Raw genomic sequence first — 21,450 nt, forward strand, 5'->3', positions numbered from 1 at the left:
GCAGTTTAAAGAGATATGTTGTGTATCTTTATATGTATATGCTTCTAAACTGTTGTATTCTGAGCACCTCTGCAAAAACAGTGATTATGTGTGAGTGAGGTGAAAGTGTTGAATGATGATGAAAGTATTTTTTCTTTTTGGGTCACCCTGCCTCGGTGGGAGACGGCCGACTTGTTAAAAAAAAAATAAAAATAATTATATTATAATAGTTATAGCAAAAATTATTATAATAATAATAATAGTTTAGAAATTAGGAGAAGGTGCGAGATTACCAAAACTATTATCCAGAGGGCTGAGGAGGGGTTGTTGAGGTGGTTCATGCATGTAGAGAGGATGGAACAAAACAGAATGACTTCGAGAGTGTATAAATCTGTAGTGGAGGGAAGGCAGGGTAGGGGTCGGCCTAGGAAAGGGTGGAGGGAGGGGGTAAAGGAGGTTTTGTGTGTGAGGGGCTTGGACTTTCAGGAAGCATGCATGAGCGTATTTGGTAGGAGTGAATGGAGACAAATGGCTTTTAATACTTGACGTGCTGTTGGAGTGTGAGCAGAGTAACATTTATGAAGGGATTCAGGGAAACCGGTTATTTTTACCTGCAATCTGATGTTATAGCCGTAGCCAAGTCCTCTGGCAATGAGACAGTACAATGCCTGTGTTAATAAAAAAAATTAAAAATAAATAATAATAATTTCACTTTTTCTAAAATGGCTTCTCCCTTTTTTAAATTTGACAGAAACGGGGACCCCAGCGATCAGTTGACGTTATTGTGTCTGCAACATTCATTATTACTCTCTTGCTTGTGTCATATCTCTGCTTTGAATTGTTGAAGGAAGATGAAAAGACTCATCATTCATTATACACCTATGAATTATTCTTTTGGTGAGTGACAATATTATCTGTACTATAAAGTGATTTGAATGCAGAAGTGAAGTACGTATTTGTCTTTCATGCCATGTTACCTCTAGGAGCTTTTCAGAGTGAGAAAGACAGCCACAATGAAAAGATAAAAAGGCACAAACTATGGGAATATTAAAAAAATAATCTTGAAGGGCAGTGTTAAGGTCAAGAATGGGAAGGAGGTCATTGTGGGATGAATCACCAATACTTGAATCCTAGGAAACTGGGGAAGCAGTCAGTATTGTGCAAGATATTTTTAAAATGTACAGAAGGGTATGACAAGAGTTCAGTAAAGTAAAGAAGAGAGACATTTTTAGCTCATGTTGCCTGGAAGCATTTTTTTTATTTACTGCCTGAATATTGACAAAAACATTGTATCATCTTATGAATGAGAACTGTTTTTTTAGGGAGATAAGGCTGGGTAGTGGTGTGGCTAATGGAAAGTTGGAAAGAAATGGGGATGTTTAGATCTTACAAGAGAAGGCAGTCTTGCAAATTCTTTTTTCTTTTTCAACATTCTATTAAATTAAGCTTCCTAACTCTATGATCAGAACAGGAGACTGCTAAATGGAGAGGTTAGGAGATAATTGGTACAGTGATGTGATGTAATTAAAGAAAGAAACCTTCAGGTGAGGATTGGGATACCATTACATGTATCGTCCTTAGTAGTTTTACTGTGGATAAATGATTTAAAAATGGCACTAACTTCTGTTTATGACAAAATTGTAAAAGGAATAATCCTTTCATGTAATATTGCAGGTGTTTTGCAATTGGTATCTACCTAATTCGATTCATGACGTTGGGTGCCATGATCAACAAGAAATACTCTAGTCTCTCTGTTCTTATCACAGAGCAGATCAATATGTATCTACACATGGAGCAGAAACCACAGAAGAAAGATGAACTTACACTTGCCAACAATGTTCTTAAACTTGTTTCTGTGCTTCTGAAGGTTAGTCTCAGCTCTATTTTTGTGATAGATATTAATAAAAATAATGATAAATATTACCTACCTTAAAATATTTTCATTCTTAGCTTATAGTGATTGGTGAATATATTTATTGTGGGAAGTCTGAATAAATGAAGAATATGTATATTAGCAAAACGCTGTAAAGTGAAATGCTGTAAAACTGGGCCCGCTTGTATACCATGGCATCCAAATGAAGTGCAGGTGATGCTTCACAAGTGTTGTCTGTACTTCGTTTGGATGCCATGATAAATTGAGATACTGGAGGGTGGTGCATATGTCATGGAGATGGCACAAGGAAACAAAGGTTTAACCTGGGCATAGTAGGACCATAGCCACTCTCTCCATTCACTGTAGGATGTTAAGTATCACCAACCCAACTTGAAGGCAATACCAAATGCTGTGTAGTATTAATGTAACTATTTTTAAGCCACATGTACTCTTCTTTTTCAATTTTTGAAACTCACTAGAGTTCAGGTATTTCACAGAGCATTCTCATCAACCAAATTAGGTAGGAAAAAGTATTATTTTCCAAAGAATTGTGATAGTAAAGATTTTTCTTTTTTTTTTTGGAGGGGGGGGGCATTCTGAGGAGCACAGCCCTAATTTTCACCATATATTTTTCACTTGGAGTTGCGGAAATCATTAAGAGTGCAGTTTTTATAAATGAACACGACCCACACAAATTATGAATGTCCACTGTACTTGGAATTGTCTGTGATTTCTATTAAAAAATTCTTTACAATAATTGCTCCTTTGAGCCAGTCATTGATGCATTGTACAATAATGTACACCTACCATCCGACTTACAACCGAGTTTGGTTCCGAGAAACCGGTTGCAAGTCGAAATGGACGCAAGTTGAACTTTACTACTGAATATCACCATCACATTTTTGTAATGACTATTTTATTGTTTTATTTTGCTATTTCATGTTTTACTTTACTTTTTATGCTGTTAGTACTGTATTTTATACTGTAAGGTTTATGATAAACACTGTGTACAACACAAATAGTTGTTTATTTCCCAGAAATTTGGCATAAAAAAACACTGTCGTAAGTCGAGTGGTCGTAAGTCGAGCAGGTCGTAAGTCGGATGGTAGGTGTATTTGCTTCACACCTTCACTTTAAACACTATAGAAAGAAATTCTTTTTTTTACAAAGGATAGTATGCATGTAATATTTAACTCTGACTGTTGCAACCCCAAATCCTGAGGTGTCTCCTGGTGTCGCAAAATATTTGAAAAAAAAAAAAAATTTCTTTGAAATGGTAATGACACCAAAAGTATGAAATTTGATGGAAAACTTGCAGAATTATGCTCTCGCAAAGTTAGCGACCTCAGCAATATTTACGAATCAGCGATTTCACCCACTTTGAGCCCTATTATCGGCTAATTCCATTGTTCCAGTCGACCAAACTCATAACTATTTCTTTAGAACTACAGTGGACCCCTGGTTAACGATATTTTTTCTCTCCAGAAGTATGTTCAGGTGCCAGTACTGACCGAATTTGTTCCCATAAGGAATATTGTGAAGTAGATTAGTCCATTTCAGACCCCCAAACATACACATACAAACGCACTTACATAAATACACTTACATAATTGGTCGCATTCAGAGGTGATCGTTATGCGGGGGTCCACTGTACATTTGTTCTATCGATTGAGTACAAGAAACTGCCCATTTACCGATTTCAACTACCTAATAAAGTGGTCAAAATAGGATCCAAAATGAACAGTGCAGACATTCCTGGCTCTAAAATAAAATTTTCTTTGTTCATCAGTCACATCTCCAGGCCCCTCTGATATTACTCTTGCTTTTTATTTGAATTTTTATTCAAACAAAAAATAGAAGATTTACTGTTATGCAGACTACTGTAATATTGTAATAATTGTATAAATAATGTCAACCCATTCATGACTGCACATTAGAATGGCTAGTTGGACACTTATTGGACAGTGACATCATTTGTTTACTCTTGAACATTGGCAAAAATCAAACATTTCTCCTTCTTTGAGCTCCATTTCAAGGTTCTTTTCATAGTAAAACCAATCAAAATCACATCTATTTCTATAATATGTTTTCCCTTCTGTGAAATGTGACTACGAAAACGAGAATATAATCATAAAAACTATACGAAAATACACCTCAAAATCGGCATTTTAATCCAAAAACACGGTAGGAGTTTTTTTTTTTCTCATTAAGCACTGCGTGCTGCAGGATTTCTTTTATACAGTGCACACTGACCACACAGACCCATTCTCTCACATGTGGGCCTACCAGCTTTCTCCTACTTGATTTGAAGACGCTAGAATTTTTGAGTATATATACGTCAAACACATTGGTTCGTAAGACGTATACACCTACCATCCGACTTTCGACCACTCGACTTACAACCATGTTTTTTATGCCAAATTTCTAGGAAATAAACAACTATTTGTGTTGTACACAGTGTTTATCCTAAACCTTACAGTATAAAATGCAGTACTAACAACATAAAAAGTAAAGTAAAACATGAAATACCAAAATAAAACAATAAAATAAAGTCATTACAAAAATGTTTTGTTGATATTCAGTAGTAAAGTTCGACTTACGACCGGTTTCTCGGAACCGAACTCGGTCGTAAGTCGGATGGTAGGTGTATATACGACTGAAACAGTCAAAGGGTTAATATACAGTATGTGACTGAAAACCACTGTTAGCAAAGACAATAAACCAGTGTCACTATACCATATCACATGACCTCTTCACCTGGAGTGAGAAAGGTACTCCAGTTGAAGAGGTCATGTGACAGGACTTGATGATACTGTTTGCTGGTCTTTGTTAACAGTGGTTTTCTATCACTTATTTTCACACTGATGTGAAATTAGAGAGATTTAAAATACATTATTGTGTACTCAACAGGAATTGGAGAGTCCCTTCAAGATTTCTGGGCTGTCGGCCAATCCTCTCCTCTACAATATAACACGTCTTGTTGTCCTCTCAGCATGCTCTGGTGTTCTTTCGGATCTACTTGGCTTTAAGCTTAAGTTGCATAAAATCAAGTTCAAAGAGTGAAGTTTATCGAATGTTTAGATGTAAGTATAGATCTATACTTTACTTTAGCCTCGGTCTCTTACAAGGACTGGAATGAATATAATTATTTTTGGACTTTTAGATGGAGTTGAATGAATATAATTAGGTTTTCAGAAAAAACTATGGCAGTTACAAATTTCACTATGTTTTTTTCTGCAAATCATAAATCATGGGCATTTGTGATTCAACTGCATTATTAAATATAAATCATCTTTGTAAATGCAGTTTATACACTTGGTGTGAACTATAATGGATTTAAATTACTCTAGATGAAATAAAGAGAACTGTTTTTACAATTTTCAACTGAATAATACTCAGTCCATAAGCTACATACATATTTTATTTTGTGATGATCATAGCTTAAGATCAGTGCATGGTACGTGTTGTGTTATCTTACTTTCAATGTTAACTTTATTGCTACAAAATATGTTAAATGTAATGTTCATGTTTGCACTGGGTTTTGCAGGAGTTCAATAATAAGTTAATGAATAGTTCCTACTGAAACTATTAAAGTAAATGATGAATTCAAAATAATTGATTTAATTACTCAGTAAACTTATTTATGTACAGTAGGACCTCATTTATCTGCACACCTATCAACTAAAAATAATGATTTGAAAAAATTAATCAAATTATGTTTGTGTCCCTTTACCAGGAAAACAATTACATTAATCAGAGATGGCTTTTTTTTTTTTTTGCTGCAGCTTTTCCAGTGCACTAATCCCATGCTCCCTGTTTTGAAATGGCCAAGTTTACAAGATATTTTTTGTACATTACATTACATTCTAGTTATACAGCAGTGGTTGATCAGAAGTATTGTTCTACTCCCTTTCTTAATGTTGGTGATTATATTCAGGAAGACAGCAACAGATAAGGTGTTGACTGTGTTGTGTCCTGAGAATGATTGAAAGGGAAGGCTGCCATACTATACTGTAGCACCTCTTATTAACTGAGAATATCAGTTAATAAGAATACCCTTTGACCTAAGCAAGAGAAGTGTCTTGATACCAGTGAAGAACTTGTAATCCAAGGAATTGGATCTAACTAGGGTTGAATCTGATTGCCTACCATTCCCTCAGGTGCTGTATAACCCTTACAGGTTTAGTGTGCCTCCACGATTATAATACCATTTTTGACTGATGCAGACAAATATTTCGGTGTAAAAATGAAGAATAAAATATAGCAGGACCTCATCTGTCCAGAAACAGTATCACGATTTTTCAAGCAATGCAAGCAGAAAGTTGCATGAAGTCTGTGTAGTGCTTGATTCCTGGTATTAAAAAATTATACCATAGTTTTTTGAGCTGCTTTATGGTGTACATTGTTGGAATTCTTTAATAGTTTTTATATATTTGAATGCTTATATTGTGTGCAAACATTTAATAATAATTTAATGATTTTGTGTTGGTGTAGGAAATCAATTTTAAGATTCTAATGAAATTCAACCACATTTTAATTATTTGTTAATTTAGTAATAAGCAACATGCTTTCAGACTTTCTCATTATAGGTTTGTTTTTAGTCTCTGTTATGTGTTAATTGAAACTGTGATGACTTTAGTCAGATTCTGAAGATGTGTCTTTCTTATTGTCACATCATAGAGCATATCGGTTTTATTCTAGTCACAGCTCTGTATGTATACTTCTCTAACTGGTTTAATTGTGTACTTACTATATTTCATGGCATTGAAGACACTGTTTTAAGTCTCGAAAATTTACCCAGCATCTTGGAGGCCAAAGGTTACATTGTTCATAGGCCTCAGCCTAAGCCTAGAGAAGTGTTTTGATACTGAACCAATGACTCAAGAAATCGTAATGACACGATTGCAAATAAACCATACCCCCGGCCGGGATTGAACCCGCGGTCATAGTATCAAAACTCCAGCCCGTCGCGTTAGCCACTAGACCAGCTATCCACAATAAGATTCATCCAACTAGGTATATTTCTACACCATAGGAAAGTTAGCACAGGCACCTCTGTGACCACAAATGCAAGTTTTTACAGACGAATCTCCAGCTAGCGTGGCCGTGACGAACTCTAGCTCAAGTCCCTTCACTGCCGTCAACATGACTCAAGAAATCGTAATGACACGATTGCAAATAAACCATACCCCCGGCCGGGATTGAACCCGCGGTCACAGTCTCTCAAAACTCCAGCCCGTCGCGTTAGCCACTATGGTGTAGAAATATACCTAGTTGGATGAATCTTATTGTGGCTAGCTGGTCTAGTGGCTAACACGACGGGCTGGAGTTTTGAGACTATGACCGCGGGTTCAATCCCGGCCGGGGGTATGGTTTATTTGCAATCGTGTCATTACGATTTCTTGAGTCATGTTGACGGCAGTGAAGGGACTTGAGCTAGAGTTCGTCACGGCCACGCTAGCTGGAGATTCGTCTGTAAAAACTTGCATGTGTGGTCACAGAGGTGCCTGTGCTAACTTTCCTATGGTGTAGAAATATACCTAGTTGCATGAATCTTATTGTGGCTAGCTGGTCTAGTGGCTAACACGACGGGCTGGAGTTTTGAGACTCTATGACCGCGGGTTCAATCCCGGCCGGGGGTATGGTTTACTGAACCAATAATGAGTTGTATAAACTATTTTGTATAAATAATGAATAAATAACAAATAGCCATAATCGTAAACATTTGTTGACGCTTAGCAGCGGTAGGCTAAGGTACACCAGGCCATAGAGCTGGATGGACTACAGGTAGTATCAGTAGGCTAATTCATGTTTTTACCATCAAACCACCTGGTAATAATATTTTTACTCGCTTCAAATGTTCCTGATATTAAGACAATGTCGTTTTTTTTTTTTCAACTCGCTAGCCAAATCCCACCAAGGCAGGGTGACCTAAAAAGATAAACAAAAGTTTTTAATTTTAAATTTAGTAATTTATACAAGAGAAGGGTTAAGGGAACATTATCAGACATAAAAAGCAAAAGTAATATTGCAGTATACTAAAAGGGGTTCAAATAACTACACATACATGCTGGTATACAACAGTAATACACAACCTATGCACACTGTAGGTTTGTTTTGGTTGTGTTGCAGTAGTATAAATGTACTGTTATTAAATAGTAAAATCAATAAACTTAACACAAATGTTGAAATATTTTTAAAACGCATGAAAAAACCATCATAAATCAATATGCAGTCCTAGCCATGGACACATCAGCTTTCATGTATTGAGACTGTGAGTAGAAAGAGAACACGGCCAGTCACAGCAAGAAACAGCTACACACACTGAGGAAGAGATGGTTGATTGGGATTAAACAGATATAGAATAATCACCTGTATACTGGTGAGTGAGAGTAATGCATGATGTGTTATTAACGTGACATAGGGCTAACACTATTAGCACCGTTTCACATTTAGCTATTTTAGGCAAGAGTCTAGTGCTATTTGAAAATTTCATTTGGCAACCCTTCCAGTCAGCTGCTTCAGTGATAAATAACCACAGAACCATCAGGCTTAACATAATATTATTACCATGGATACTATTAATCACTTTTCTAGGAAGTGAATAACACACATTCTCTAGGGTTTCATGGGGTAAATCGCTCCACGACTCGTGGATGACATCCTGTAAGCATGGGAGTAGGCTGATATCTTTTCCTTAGTAGAGATCTCTATCTTAGCCCAGACGTTGTCATTGGGGTTCATGTCCAGTAAGTGTCTTGGTCAGACATAGATGAAGGGTACCTCAGTCACAAAGCCATTGAACAACATATTTTGTGGTGTGGCAAGGAGCACTGTTTTCTTGAAAAATTTGCACCACCCTGAAAGATTCGAGCAAATGATAACACACTAACTCTAGGTATGTTATTACAGTTAATGTTAATGGGGATTTATTTCTAGGCTTCCCTGCATGTTCTTTTGATGTGGGCATGTCATGAACACTGTCCTCAAGGACCTGATGCAACTAGGTCCTCACTGGACACTTAAACATCACTGCCTTCTACTATTTTCTTTATTTGATGGCATGCATTATGTAATCCAATGATCTCTGCAAAGTGTCCCTCATGTCAGTGACTTATAAAATCTAAAGACATTATGCTTCAAGTTGCCATTCCAGTATAATTTTGTCTTTCGACAAATGATCCTGGGTATGGTATTACTTTGGAAATTAAATTATGTTGGGTGCTTTCCACACTACCTACTTTTATGACGTGCACTGTATGTCTTGCTTTCTTGTCAGAATTTACTGAAATTGCTTATTTGGCAAGCATCATGTTGCCTGATGAGTGTGAAAATTTGTCATTGCAATAAGTAAGAAAGTCAATCAAAACATCAAAAAATACATACTATATATTTTCTTAATACAGTGGTACCTCGAGTTTTGAACTTAAATTCGTTCCAGAAGGCTGTTTGAGGGCCGATGCCAAACAGATTTGTTCCCGTAAGGAATAATGTAAATTAGATTAGTCCATTTCAGACCCCAAAAAATACACTTACAAAAGCACTTACAAAAATACACTTACATAATTGTTCGGGTTGGGAGTTGTTCGAAACTCGAGGTACCACTGTACATAAAAAAAATTTTTAACACCAGCCATCTCCCACCAAGGCAAGTTACCCAAAAGAGGAAACACACAAAACCATTTACAATAACTCATTCAGTAGGGGACATGCAGTACACAGACATCACAATTCGTATAATCCTCCTGTCTGCAGTATCTCCACCCCTCCTTCAGAGTGAAGGCTCTGTACTTCACACCTTCTGCTGTAATAATACATAATTTTCAAAACTACATTTTTATGGAAGTTCAGTTTGTTTCACCAGTTTAGCTTATTAGGCATAATATTACGTGCACACCTGGTCAAGCACGTCAAGAAGTTAGAGAAAGTACAAAGGTTTGCAACAAGGCTAGTCCCAGAGCTCAAGGGAATGTCGTACGAGGAAAGGTTAAGGGAAATCGGACTGACGACACTGGAGGACAGAAGGGTCAGGGAAGACATGATAACGACATACAAGATACTGCGGGGAATAGACAAGGTGGACAGAGATAGGATGTTCCAGAGAGGGGACACAGGGACAAGGGGTCACAACTGGAAGCTGAAGACTCAGACGAGTCACAGGCACGTTAGGAAGTATTTCTTCAGCCTGTACATTGCAGAGTCACTTGTTTGCACAGAACTGCTTAATGCCTCAAATGATGTAGTGGAAGTTTTAGCAGTAAAGGTCGAGAACCAAAACCTAGTCATTGTGGTAGTATACAAGCCTCCTGATGCAACATCCCAGCAATTCCAGGAACAGCTGTTAAAAATTGACCACTGTCTGGAAAATCTTCCAGCTCCTGCACCCAACATCTTGCTCCTGGGGGATTTCAACTTAAGGCACCTAAAATGGAGGAATATAGCAAATAATATTGTTGCAGTAATAACACCAGGAGGCAGCTCTGATGAAAACTCACACTCACACGAGCTTTTAAATCTCTGCACAAAATTCAATTTAAACCAGCAAATAATAGAGCCTACTAGACTGGAGAATACACTAGACCTCATCTTCACTAACAATGATGATCTGATAAGAAATGTCACCATATCAAAAACAATATACTCAGATCACAACATAATTGAGGTTCAGACATGTATGCGTGGAGCCCCAGACCGACATAATGAGACTAGTCACGAGGGAGCATTCACCAAATTCAACTTCAATAACAAAAACATAAAGTGGGACCAAGTAAACCAAGTCCTAACCGATATAAGCTGGGAAGATATACTAAGCAACACAGACCCCCAACTTATGCCTAGAACAGATTAACTCGGTGGCACTCGATGTATGCACAAGGCTTATTCCTCTAAGAAAAAGGAGGAGTAGATGTAAAATACAAAGAGACAGGCGCTCCCTTTACAGGCGACGGAAAAGAGTAACAGCGGCTAAAAGAGGTCAATATATCTGAAATGCGTAGGGAGACACTGGTCAGAGAAATAGCAAGCATCGAACTTAAGCTAAAAGAATCCTTTAGGAGTCAGGAATCGCGGGAAGAACTAAAAGCCATAAATGAAATCAAAAGAAACCCAAAGTATTTCTTCTCCTATGCCAAATCAAAATTGAGAACAACGTCCAGTATTGGGCCCCTACTTAAACAAGATGGGTCCTACACAGATGACAGCAAGGAAATGAGTGAGCTACTCAAGTCCCAATATGACTCAGTTTTTAGCAAGCCGCTAACCAGACTGAGAGTCGAAGATCAAAATGAATTTTTTATGAGAGAGCCACAAAATTTGATTAACACAAGCCTATCCGATGTTATCCTGACGCCAAATGACTTCGAACAGGCGATAAATGACATGCCCATGCACTCTGCCCCAGGGCCAGACTCATGGAACTCTGTGTTCATCAAGAACTGCAGGAAGCCCCTATCATGAGCCTTTTCCATCCTATGGAGAGGGAGCATGGACACGGGGGTCGTCCCACAGTTACTAAAAACAACAGACATAGCCCCACTCCACAAAGGGGGCAGTAAAGCAACAGCAAAGAACTACAGACCAATAGCACTAACATCCCATATCATAAAAATCTTTGAAAGGGTCCTAAGAAGCAAGATCACCACCCATCTAGAAACCCATCAGTTACACAACCCAGGGCAACATGGGTTTAGAACAGGTCGCTCCTGTCTGTCTCAACTATTGGATCACTACGACAAGGTCCTAAATGCACTAGAAGACAAAAAGAATGCAGATGTAATATATACAGACTTTGCAAAAGCCTTCGACAAGTGTGACCATGGCGTAATAGCGCACAAAATGCGTGCTAAAGGAATAACAGGAAAAGTCGGTCGATGGATCTATAATTTCCTCACTAACAGAACACAGAGAGTAGTCGTCAACAGAGTAAAGTCCGAGGCAGCTACGGTGAAAAGCTCTGTTCCACAAGGCACAGTACTCGCTCCCATCTTGTTCCTCATCCTCATATCCGACATAGACAAGGATGTCAGCCACAGCACCGTGTCTTCCTTTGCAGATGACACCCGAATCTGCATGACAGTGTCTTCCATTGCAGACACTGCAAGGCTCCAGGCGGACATCAACCAAATCTTTCAGTGGGCTGCAGAAAACAATATGAAGTTCAACGATGAGAAATTTCAATTACTCAGATATGGTAAACATGAGGAAATTAAATCTTCATCAGAGTACAAAACAAATTCTGGCCACAAAATAGAGCGAAACACCAACGTCAAAGACCTGGGAGTGATCATGTCGGAGGATCTCACCTTCAAGGACCATAACATTGTATCAATCGCATCTGCTAGAAAAATGACAGGATGGATAATGAGAACCTTCAAAACTAGGGAGGCCAAGCCCATGATGACACTCTTCAGGTCACTTGTTCTATCTAGGCTGGAATATTGCTGCACACTAACAGCACCTTTCAAGGCAGGTGAAATTGCTGACCTAGAAAATGTACAGAGAACTTTCACGGCGTGCATAACGGAGATAAAACACCTCAATTACTGGGAGCGCTTGAGGTTCCTAAACCTGTATTCCCTGGAACGCAGGAGGGAGAGATACATGATTATATACACCTGGAAAATCCTAGAGGGACTAGTACCGAACTTGCACACGAATATCACTCACTACGAAAGCAAAAGACTTGGCAGACGATGCACCATCCCCCCAATGAAAAGCAGGGGTGTCACTAGCACGTTAAGAGACCATACAATAAGTGTCAGGGGCCCGAGACTGTTCAACAGACTCCCAGCACACATAAGGGGGATTACCAACAGACCCCTGGCAGTCTTCAAGCTGGCACTGGACAAGCACCTAAAGTCAGTTCCTGATCAGCCGGGCTGTGGCTCGTATGTTGGTTTGCGTGCAGCCAGCAGCAACAGCCTGGTTGATCAGGCTCTGATCCACCAGGAGGCCTGGTCACAGACCGGGCCACGGGGGCGTTGACCCCCGAAACTCTCTCCAGGTAAACTCCAGGTAATAGAGTTGTCAGCAAGTGGAATAGCCTAGCAAGTGAAGTAGTGGAGGCAGGAACCATACATAGTTTTAAGAAGAGGTATGACAAAGCTCAGGAAGCAGAGAGAGAGAGGATCCAGTAGCGATCAGTGAAGAGGCGGGGCCAGGAGCTGAGTCTCGACCCCTGCAACCACAATTAGGTGAGTACACACACACACACACACACACACACACACACACACACACACACACACACACACACACACACACACACACACACACACACACACACACACACACACACACACACGACATGATAACAACATATAAAATACTGAGAGGAATTGTCGTCAGGGTGGACAGAGATGGGATGTTTTAGAGTTGAGAGACAGCAACAAGGGGTCACAATTGGAAGCTGAAGACTTAGAGGAGTCACAGGGATCTTAGGAAGTATTTCTTCAGTCATAGAGTTGTCAGGAAGTGGAATAGTCTAGAAAGTGATGTAGTTGAGGCAGGATCCATACATAATTTTAAGAAGAGGTATGATAAAACTCAGGGAGAAGGGAGAGAGTGGACCTAGTAGCGACCAGTGAGGAGGCAAGGCCAGGGGCTATGACAACGACCCGTGCAACCACAATTAGGTGAATACACACACACACGTACGTGCATGCACACACACACGTACGTGCATGCACACACACACGTACATGCACACACACACACACGTACATGCACACACACATACATGCACACATGCACGCATACACACATGCATGCATACACACATGCATGCATACACACATGCATGCACACACACATGCATGCATACACACATGCACGCACACACATGTATGCACACATGCACACGCACACACATGTATGCACACATGCACACGCACACACATGCAAGCACACATGCACGCACACATACATGCACGCACACATGCACACACACCCACACACACACACACACACACACACACACACACACACACACACACACACACACACACACATGCACATACATACATACATGTACACACATTTTCTTGGACAGCAAAAAGGCCTTTGACACAGTTGCAGTGCTATATTTGATATTTTTTTTTTATTTTTATTATCACACTGGGCGATTCCCACCAAGGCAGGGTGGCCCGAAAAAGAAAAACTTTCACCATCATTCACTCCATCACTGTCTTGCCAGAAGGGTGCTTTACACTACAGTTTTTAAACTGCAACATTAACACCCCTCCTTCAGAGTGCAGGCACTGTACTTCCCATCTCCAGGACTCAAGTCCGGCCTGCCGGTTTCCCTGAATCCCTTCATAAATGTTACTTTGCTCACACTCCAACAGCACGTCAAGTATTAAAAACCATTTGTCTCCATTCACTCCTATCAAACACGCTCACGCATGCCTGCTGGAAGTCCAAGCCCCTCGCACACAAAACCTCCTTTACCCCCTCCCTCCAACCCTTCCTAGGCCGACCCCTACCCCGCCTTCCTTCCACTACAGACTGATACACTCTTGAAGTTATTCTGTTTCGCTCCATTCTCTCTACATGTCCGAACCACCTCAACAACCCTTCCTCAGCCCTCTGGACAACAGTTTTGGTAATCCCGCACCTCCTCCTAACTTCCAAACTACGAATTCTCTGCATTATATTCACACCACACATTGCCCTCAGACATGACATCTCCACTGCCTCCAGCCTTCTCCTCGCTGCAACATTCATCACCCATGCTTCACACCCATATAAGAGCGTTGGTAAAACTATACTCTCATACATTCCCCTCTTTGCCTCCAAGGACAAAGTTCTCTGTCTCCACAGACTCCTAAGTGCACCACTCACTCTTTTTCCCTCATCAATTCTATGATTCACCTCATCTTTCATAGACCCATCCGCTGACACGTCCACTCCCAAATATCTGAATACGTTCACCTCCTCCATACTCTCTCCCTCCAATCTGATATTCAATCTTTCATCACCTAATCTTTTTGTTATCCTCATAACCTTACTCTTTCCTGTATTCACCTTTAATTTTCTTCTTTTGCACACCCTACCAAATTCATCCACCAATCTCTGCAGCTTCTCTTCAGAATCTCCCAAGAGCACAGTGTCATCAGCAAAGAGCAGCTGTGACAACTCCCACCCTGTGTGTGATTCTTTATCTTTTAACTCCACGCCTCTTGCCAAGACCCTCGCATTTACTTCTCTTACAACCCCATCTATAAATATATTAAACAACCACGGTGACATCACACATCCTTGTCTAAGGCCTACTTTTACTCGGAAAAAATTTCCCTCTTTTCTACATACTCTAACTTGAGCCTCACTATCCTCGTAAAAACTCTTCACTGCTTTCAGTAACCTACCTCCTACACCATACACTTGCAACATCTGCCACATTGCCCCCCTATCCACCCTGTCATACGCCTTTTCCAAATCCATAAATGCCACAAAGACCTCTTTAGCCTTATCTAAATACTGTTCACTTATATGTTTCACTGTAAACACCTGGTCCACACACCCCCTACCTTTCCTAAAGCCTCCTTGTTCATCTGCTATCCTATTCTCCGTCTTACTCTTAATTCTTTCAATTATAACTCTACCATACACTTTACCAGGTACACTCAACAGACTTATCCCCCTATAATTTTTGCACTCTCTTTTATCCCCTTTGCCTTTATACAAAGGAACTATGCATGCTCTCTGCCAATCCCTAGGTACCCTACCCTCTTCCATACATTTATTAAATAATTGCACCAACCACTCCAAAACTATATCCCCACCTGCTTTTAACATTTCTATCTTTATCCCATCAATCCCGGCTGCCTTACCCCCTTTCATTTTACCTACTGCCTCACGAACTTCCCCCACACTCACAACTGGCTCTTCCTCACTCCTATATTTGATATTCTGTAATTTCTTGGCAAAATTTGTGGAACCAATCTGAATTTATTTTTGAAAACCAGGCAGTCATAGATTTTGTACTAATGGACCATTAGGCTATTTATAACTTGTTTTAGATAAGTTTTGTTTGTCTTTAGTCTTTCTCACAATAACACCTATTCCCTTGTGACTGCATCTACATCAGTGTATGCCAAATTAATGACCTTATTCTTTTCAGTTTTGATAATATACATAGCATTTCCCAACCTTCCCACCACTTGCTTTAAAATCACTTGTTAGTATGAAAACAACTTTTCACTTGCAATTCCTCATTGTGTATACATATGTCAGCAACGTATTGCTATGTGAAACACACACAAATTCTCAATGCATTTACTCAAACCACCCATAAGCTGCTGCATGAAATGTCTCTTAACCATTTTTTAAAGGTTCTGATATTTAGTTTTCTTCAACATTCTGAACATTCTCTCTCTACATTGGATCTGTTTTTTTTTTTGTTTTTTTTTTTTTTCAGTAAGGTTCAAATGGTCCTCTAAACTGCAAAATCTTCACCCTTTCACTGTACTTCCCACCCTGCTCACACTCCAACAACAAGCCACATCATAAAGACTACCTGCATCCTCTCACTCTGATCTAACTTGCTAATATGAGCCTGTTGGATGTTCAGCCCCCTAGCTCTTAAAACCTTTACTCCCTCCAACTAATCTCCACATTTCAAATTCTCTGCGTAATATTGACACTACACTTTACACTCAAATATGACAGCTCCTCTGGCAATGGAGCTACTCCTCACAATATCAGTATTGCTCTTCAGTCTTGGCATGCAGTACCCTACTCTTAATTTTATTTTAATTACCATATGCCCAGCTAATTAAAACAATTTACTTCCTCATACAACCTGCAGAGTTATCCATGCTCTGCTGTATTATTAATTTTTTTAGTGGAATTGAATGACAATCACAGTACTTGAAAAATATAGAAATTGCTTAAAAAATACTTAAAATTACTTGAAAAATTACAGAAATCTTATAGTATGATCACTCTAAGCACTTGTACAGAAAGATATGAATTAAATAAATTTCATTTGACTGTTGGTTATTATTGGGTATTTTTAATGGTGAATAATTAATTTTTAATACTACAGTGAAACCTTTGTTTTTGTATGCCCTAGTTGGAGAAAATTCTCTAAAATGTATTTTTTGTTAATATTTTTGGGTGTCTGGAACGGAACAAATTAATCCATTCCAGACACCCAAAAATATAAACAAAAAACACATTTTATAGAGAATTTTCTCCAACTAGGGCATACGAAAACCGAGATTCCACTGTCTTTGATATTTTTTTTTTTTTTATAGATATAATGATGCTGGCTTTTGAGAGAAACGATGGGTAGTATTTCTGCCACAGTTAGCAGATGGAGGATAAACTTCAGCCATTTTCTGTGCTGAATGACTCTCATGTTTAAATCATCACATAAATAAAAGTAGTACATACTTGGTTAAGTGCATTATTTTATTTTTGCTCTTTTATTCCCAGCTTCGACCTTCAAACCTGGCAGTTGATTACGTATTTCGAATTTTTTGTTATAAATGAATAGTTATGCCTAACAATTGCACATGATATATAGAAAAGCATAACAGTCTCCACTTTATATATGCTCTCATTCCCAGGAAAAGTGGATTTTATATACATATATATATTTTTTTTAACACATCGGCCATTTCCCACCGAGGCAGGTTGACCCAAGAAAGAAAGAAAAATACTTTCATCATCATTCAACACTTTCACCATCAGTTATACATAATCACTGTCATTGTAGAGGCACTCAAATACAATAGTTTAGATGCTCCTCCAAACTGCCAATATCCCAAACCCCTTCTTTAAAGGGCAGGCACTGTACTTCCCATTTCCAGGACTCAAGTCCGGCTAATCGGTTTCTCTGAATCCCTTCACAAAATATTACCCTGCTCACACTCCAACAGCTCGTCAGGTCCCAAAAACCATTCGTCTCCATTCACTCCTATCTAATACGCTCACACATGCTTGCTGGAAGTCCAAGCCCCTCTCCCACAAAACCTCCTCTATCCCCTCCCTCCAACATTTTTGGGGACAACCCCTATCCTGCCTTCCTTTCCCTACAGATTTATACACTCTCCAAGTCATTCTACTTTGTTTCATTCACTCTAAATGACCAAACCACCTAAACAACTCCACTTCAGCCCTCTGACTAGTACTTTTAGTAACTCCACACCTCTTCCCAATTTCCACACTCCGAATTCTCTGCATAATACGTATTTACACCACATATTGCCTTCAGACAGGACATTCCAGTGCTTCCAGTAATTAGTGGTCCTTTTTAATGTGTTCCAAAATGATTGATAATTAAATGACACATGGTAACAATATTTTTTTTACAAAGGCTTAGCTTCTCCCCATGAAAATCAAAATCTTCAGGCCTGAGGCTATGCTGATGTCTCAGAAATTCATCAAATATACTAGTTTCTATAGATTGGCATTGACCTTGGCCAGATGTTACACTACTAATATCTCTTGTCAGTGTCTTTGTGTGTATTGCTACTCTTATCTGGTTGCAGGGGTTTGAGTCCTAGCTCCTGACCCTGCTTCTCAACTTGCTGCTTGCCAGATTCACTCCTAGCCTTGTAGGCCATATTGTAGTTGCTATTAAAACGTTGTATGGAGTCTGCCCCCACCACTTTTTCATCGAGGCCATTCCTTCTCAACTGCCCTTAGAAATGCTACCTGATATCTTTGTGGCTCATCTGTGTCTTTAACTTCCACTTGTGACCTCAAGTACCTGTTTCCTGTCTCTCAAATAGCTTATCCCTATCTACCTTATCAATTCTTGTGATCATTTTGTATGTTATCTTCTTTTCCCTGGGTCTTCTGTACTCCATTGTCATTATACCTTAAATTCTGTAAGCCTTCCCTTATAGCTCATACCTCATAGCACTGGAACTAGTCTTAGTGTGTACCTATGCACTTCCTCCAGTTTCTTAACATGCTTTTTCAGGTATGGGTTCCATCTGTGGTGTATACCTCAAGATGGGCCTGATGTGTGTTGTATAAAGTCACTTTACTCACTTCTAGGTCTTCCTCTTTGACTGCAGTTTGCAGCCTCTGTTCCCATGAGTCTATACTTTGTATCTGATATTCTGGCCTCTTTTGCAATCTTCATAACTTTACACTTGCTGAGACTGAATTCAAGAAAGCACTTGTCTGACTAATCTTGCAGTTATTTCTTCAGATTACTATTTTCATCTATTTTTATACTCATTAGTTTTACATCAAGAAACAGGGATACATCTGACTCAACTCTGAATGGTATGTCATTCACACCTGTGTGTATTTATGTGTATGTATATTAATGTATCAGTATAAATGTGTATGTCCATGTCCATTAAATTTACATTATTATATAGTATAGTACTTATATACAATACTCACAAGTAGATTGAAAATATATGGTACTGTATGTGTTTACAGTGACATTTAGGAATCAATAAATATTGTTTTATGGTCAAGCATTTTGAAATGAGGTATGTTGGATATAACTGTTCTAGGTGTTGGTTTGTTGTGAGTAATCTTGTACTGTATAGGCCATACTTGGAAAGGCAGGTTTAAAAAAAAAATAATTAAGGGGCTTAAATTTACCTATAATTAGCCATAATACTTTTACTAAAATGTGCTGAGAAGTATTGTAAAGTAATGCCTCGCTTAGTTTGATAAGGAGTGTAATATAGAAGATGCAGTACAGTAAGGAAAAACTTTAAAGTTATTGATTTGTTGAAAATCAAAGTATAAATGTGCTTTAACATATCTTGTGTAATTAAGTTGGTCTTTACTTCTGTGATGCTTTGCATAGCTCAAACCTTGTGCATAAATCCTTTGAGAGGAGTGTGTGTAAAATTAAAACGCATGTATTGATGTACTCATAAAGCTTATTAATATTTTATTAGAGTAATGTCATAATAAATGTGATATGGAATTTATATTTTTGTATAAATAACTACATTTGTAATTATTAATTTTTGATGACTGTATTGGACTAGTCAGAATTATGCTGTTAGAAATTTCATTTATTGTTTAAGTACAGCTGCTAAAGTGGTTTTAAATTTATTGTCTATTGTGAAAGTTATTACCTGAAGTTCATTGAGAATGGAATATTCTGAATGCCAGATTTTATTTTCCAGTTTGACTTAACAATATGCTGTTTACATTTCATTGATTTTGTTATACTCTGTAGTGTACACTATAAGTTCAAATGGTTGTATTTATGATGTTACATATGGATATTTTTGTCATTAAAATAAGCTCTGTGTATGTCCTGTAATCTGAGCAGAAAAAAAGCTAGCTCAGTTTGCATCTTTGTGTTATGTGTGATCAGTTGTATGTGTACTTTATAGCAAATGATGCCTTGTCATCCTTGCCCAGTCTTCACTATTAGTATGAACAAATGCATCCTAATTTGACAGTAAAAAAAACTGTTATGTAACATACTTTCATTAGAAATTTTCAGACAGCACTAGATGTACTGTATTTATTTTTAATAAAGCTTATGGCACCCCTCCCTCAAACACAAAGTATATGAGTGTTTTTTGTCCACTTTTAGTAATATTTCAGGAGAAAAATTTTTCATTTTATATAATGCTGTACAGCATGTATGGTATATTATACCTATAGTTCTGGGGTCACCCCCCCCTGCTGCTGAACCTCGAATCAGACCTCAGAAAATCTGAAGCGAATATACTGGTAATAAGAAATGACGCAGCAAGGAGGAGACTGGAGGCAGGGGAGATGTCGTGTCTGAGGGCATCCCCAAAGTTCAAATATCCTTTAATCTCTCCTTCACTTATCCTTCCCAAACATTTTTCCTTTCCAGTCTCTATGCCTGGTACTTTACCTCTTACTGTCTCTTTTACAGGTGTGGAGGTTCATCCTCACCCTTGTACAGTTCTCTTCCCTCCCAAGTTTCTTCCCAAGTTAACTCTAACTTCTCATCACCTCCCCCCCCCCCTTCTTTAGTAACTTTCATCATCTCCGATTTTTACTCACCCTCCCACCTTCTACCTCTGATTTCAAACTACCTGCAACTTCCTTGTCCTCTGGAATGTTTGAAGCTATCTCCAGATATATTTGAGAAGGCAAAACCAATGATGGATACCGATCCACCTCCAACCACTCTTCCTCTTCTTCGCTTTTCTAAGCCATCTACACAACTCCTTTCTTATCAGCGTTCCCATCCTTCACTACTTACTTGTTTTCCTCTATCTCCACACGTTGACTTTACTAACCCTCTTTCTCCGTAGACACCTACTGCTTCATAGTACCAGTATACTTTTCTCATAAATCATGACTTATTGACAGTGGAATATTCGAGGCCTCGGGTAATTGGGGTGAGCTTCAGGTGTTGCTTTCCCAGTTTTCCTGTTTGTGTCTGTTTACAAGAACCTAAATTGAGCTCCGGTGTTATCCATCCCATCTCAGACTATATGTTATTGCATTCATCAGATCCTTTTCCCGATGGAATTTTTAATAAAAGGGCACGTCGTTCATGCACTGGTATACCACACCATCAGACCTTTGTTCATACTTCACTGCGTTAAATTGAAGCCCGCATCTACTTGAACAAGCGGTATACAGTCTGCTCTTTGTATCTTTTCCTTTTTCAGCCATTA

At 38.8% G+C, this 21,450-nt stretch overlaps 1 protein-coding gene across 5 annotated transcripts in view; it reads left to right on the forward strand.

Moving 5' to 3' along the window:
- The window catches only part of phtf (putative homeodomain transcription factor), a 134,254-nt gene extending 113,896 nt beyond the window's left edge, over positions 1-20,358 (forward strand). For 2 of the 5 annotated variants that reach the window (XM_070084802.1, XM_070084803.1), the window contains 3 exons: positions 731-876; positions 1,654-1,846; positions 4,763-7,021. In XM_070084802.1, the coding sequence (XP_069940903.1) occupies positions 731-876; positions 1,654-1,846; positions 4,763-4,915 (492 nt within the window). In that variant the 3' untranslated portion in view covers positions 4,916-7,021. Of the gene's footprint in view, positions 1-730; positions 877-1,653; positions 1,847-4,762; positions 7,022-17,109 lie in introns of those variants that run through there. The other 3 variants (XM_070084800.1, XM_070084799.1, XM_070084801.1) reach the window with 3 other exon arrangements.
- Positions 20,359-21,450: the final 1,092 nt, after the last annotated feature.

The sequence above is a fragment of the Cherax quadricarinatus genome, chromosome 14, assembly GCF_038502225.1.
Source record: "Cherax quadricarinatus isolate ZL_2023a chromosome 14, ASM3850222v1, whole genome shotgun sequence".
In the NCBI taxonomy this organism is placed as follows: domain Eukaryota; kingdom Metazoa; phylum Arthropoda; class Malacostraca; order Decapoda; family Parastacidae; genus Cherax; species Cherax quadricarinatus.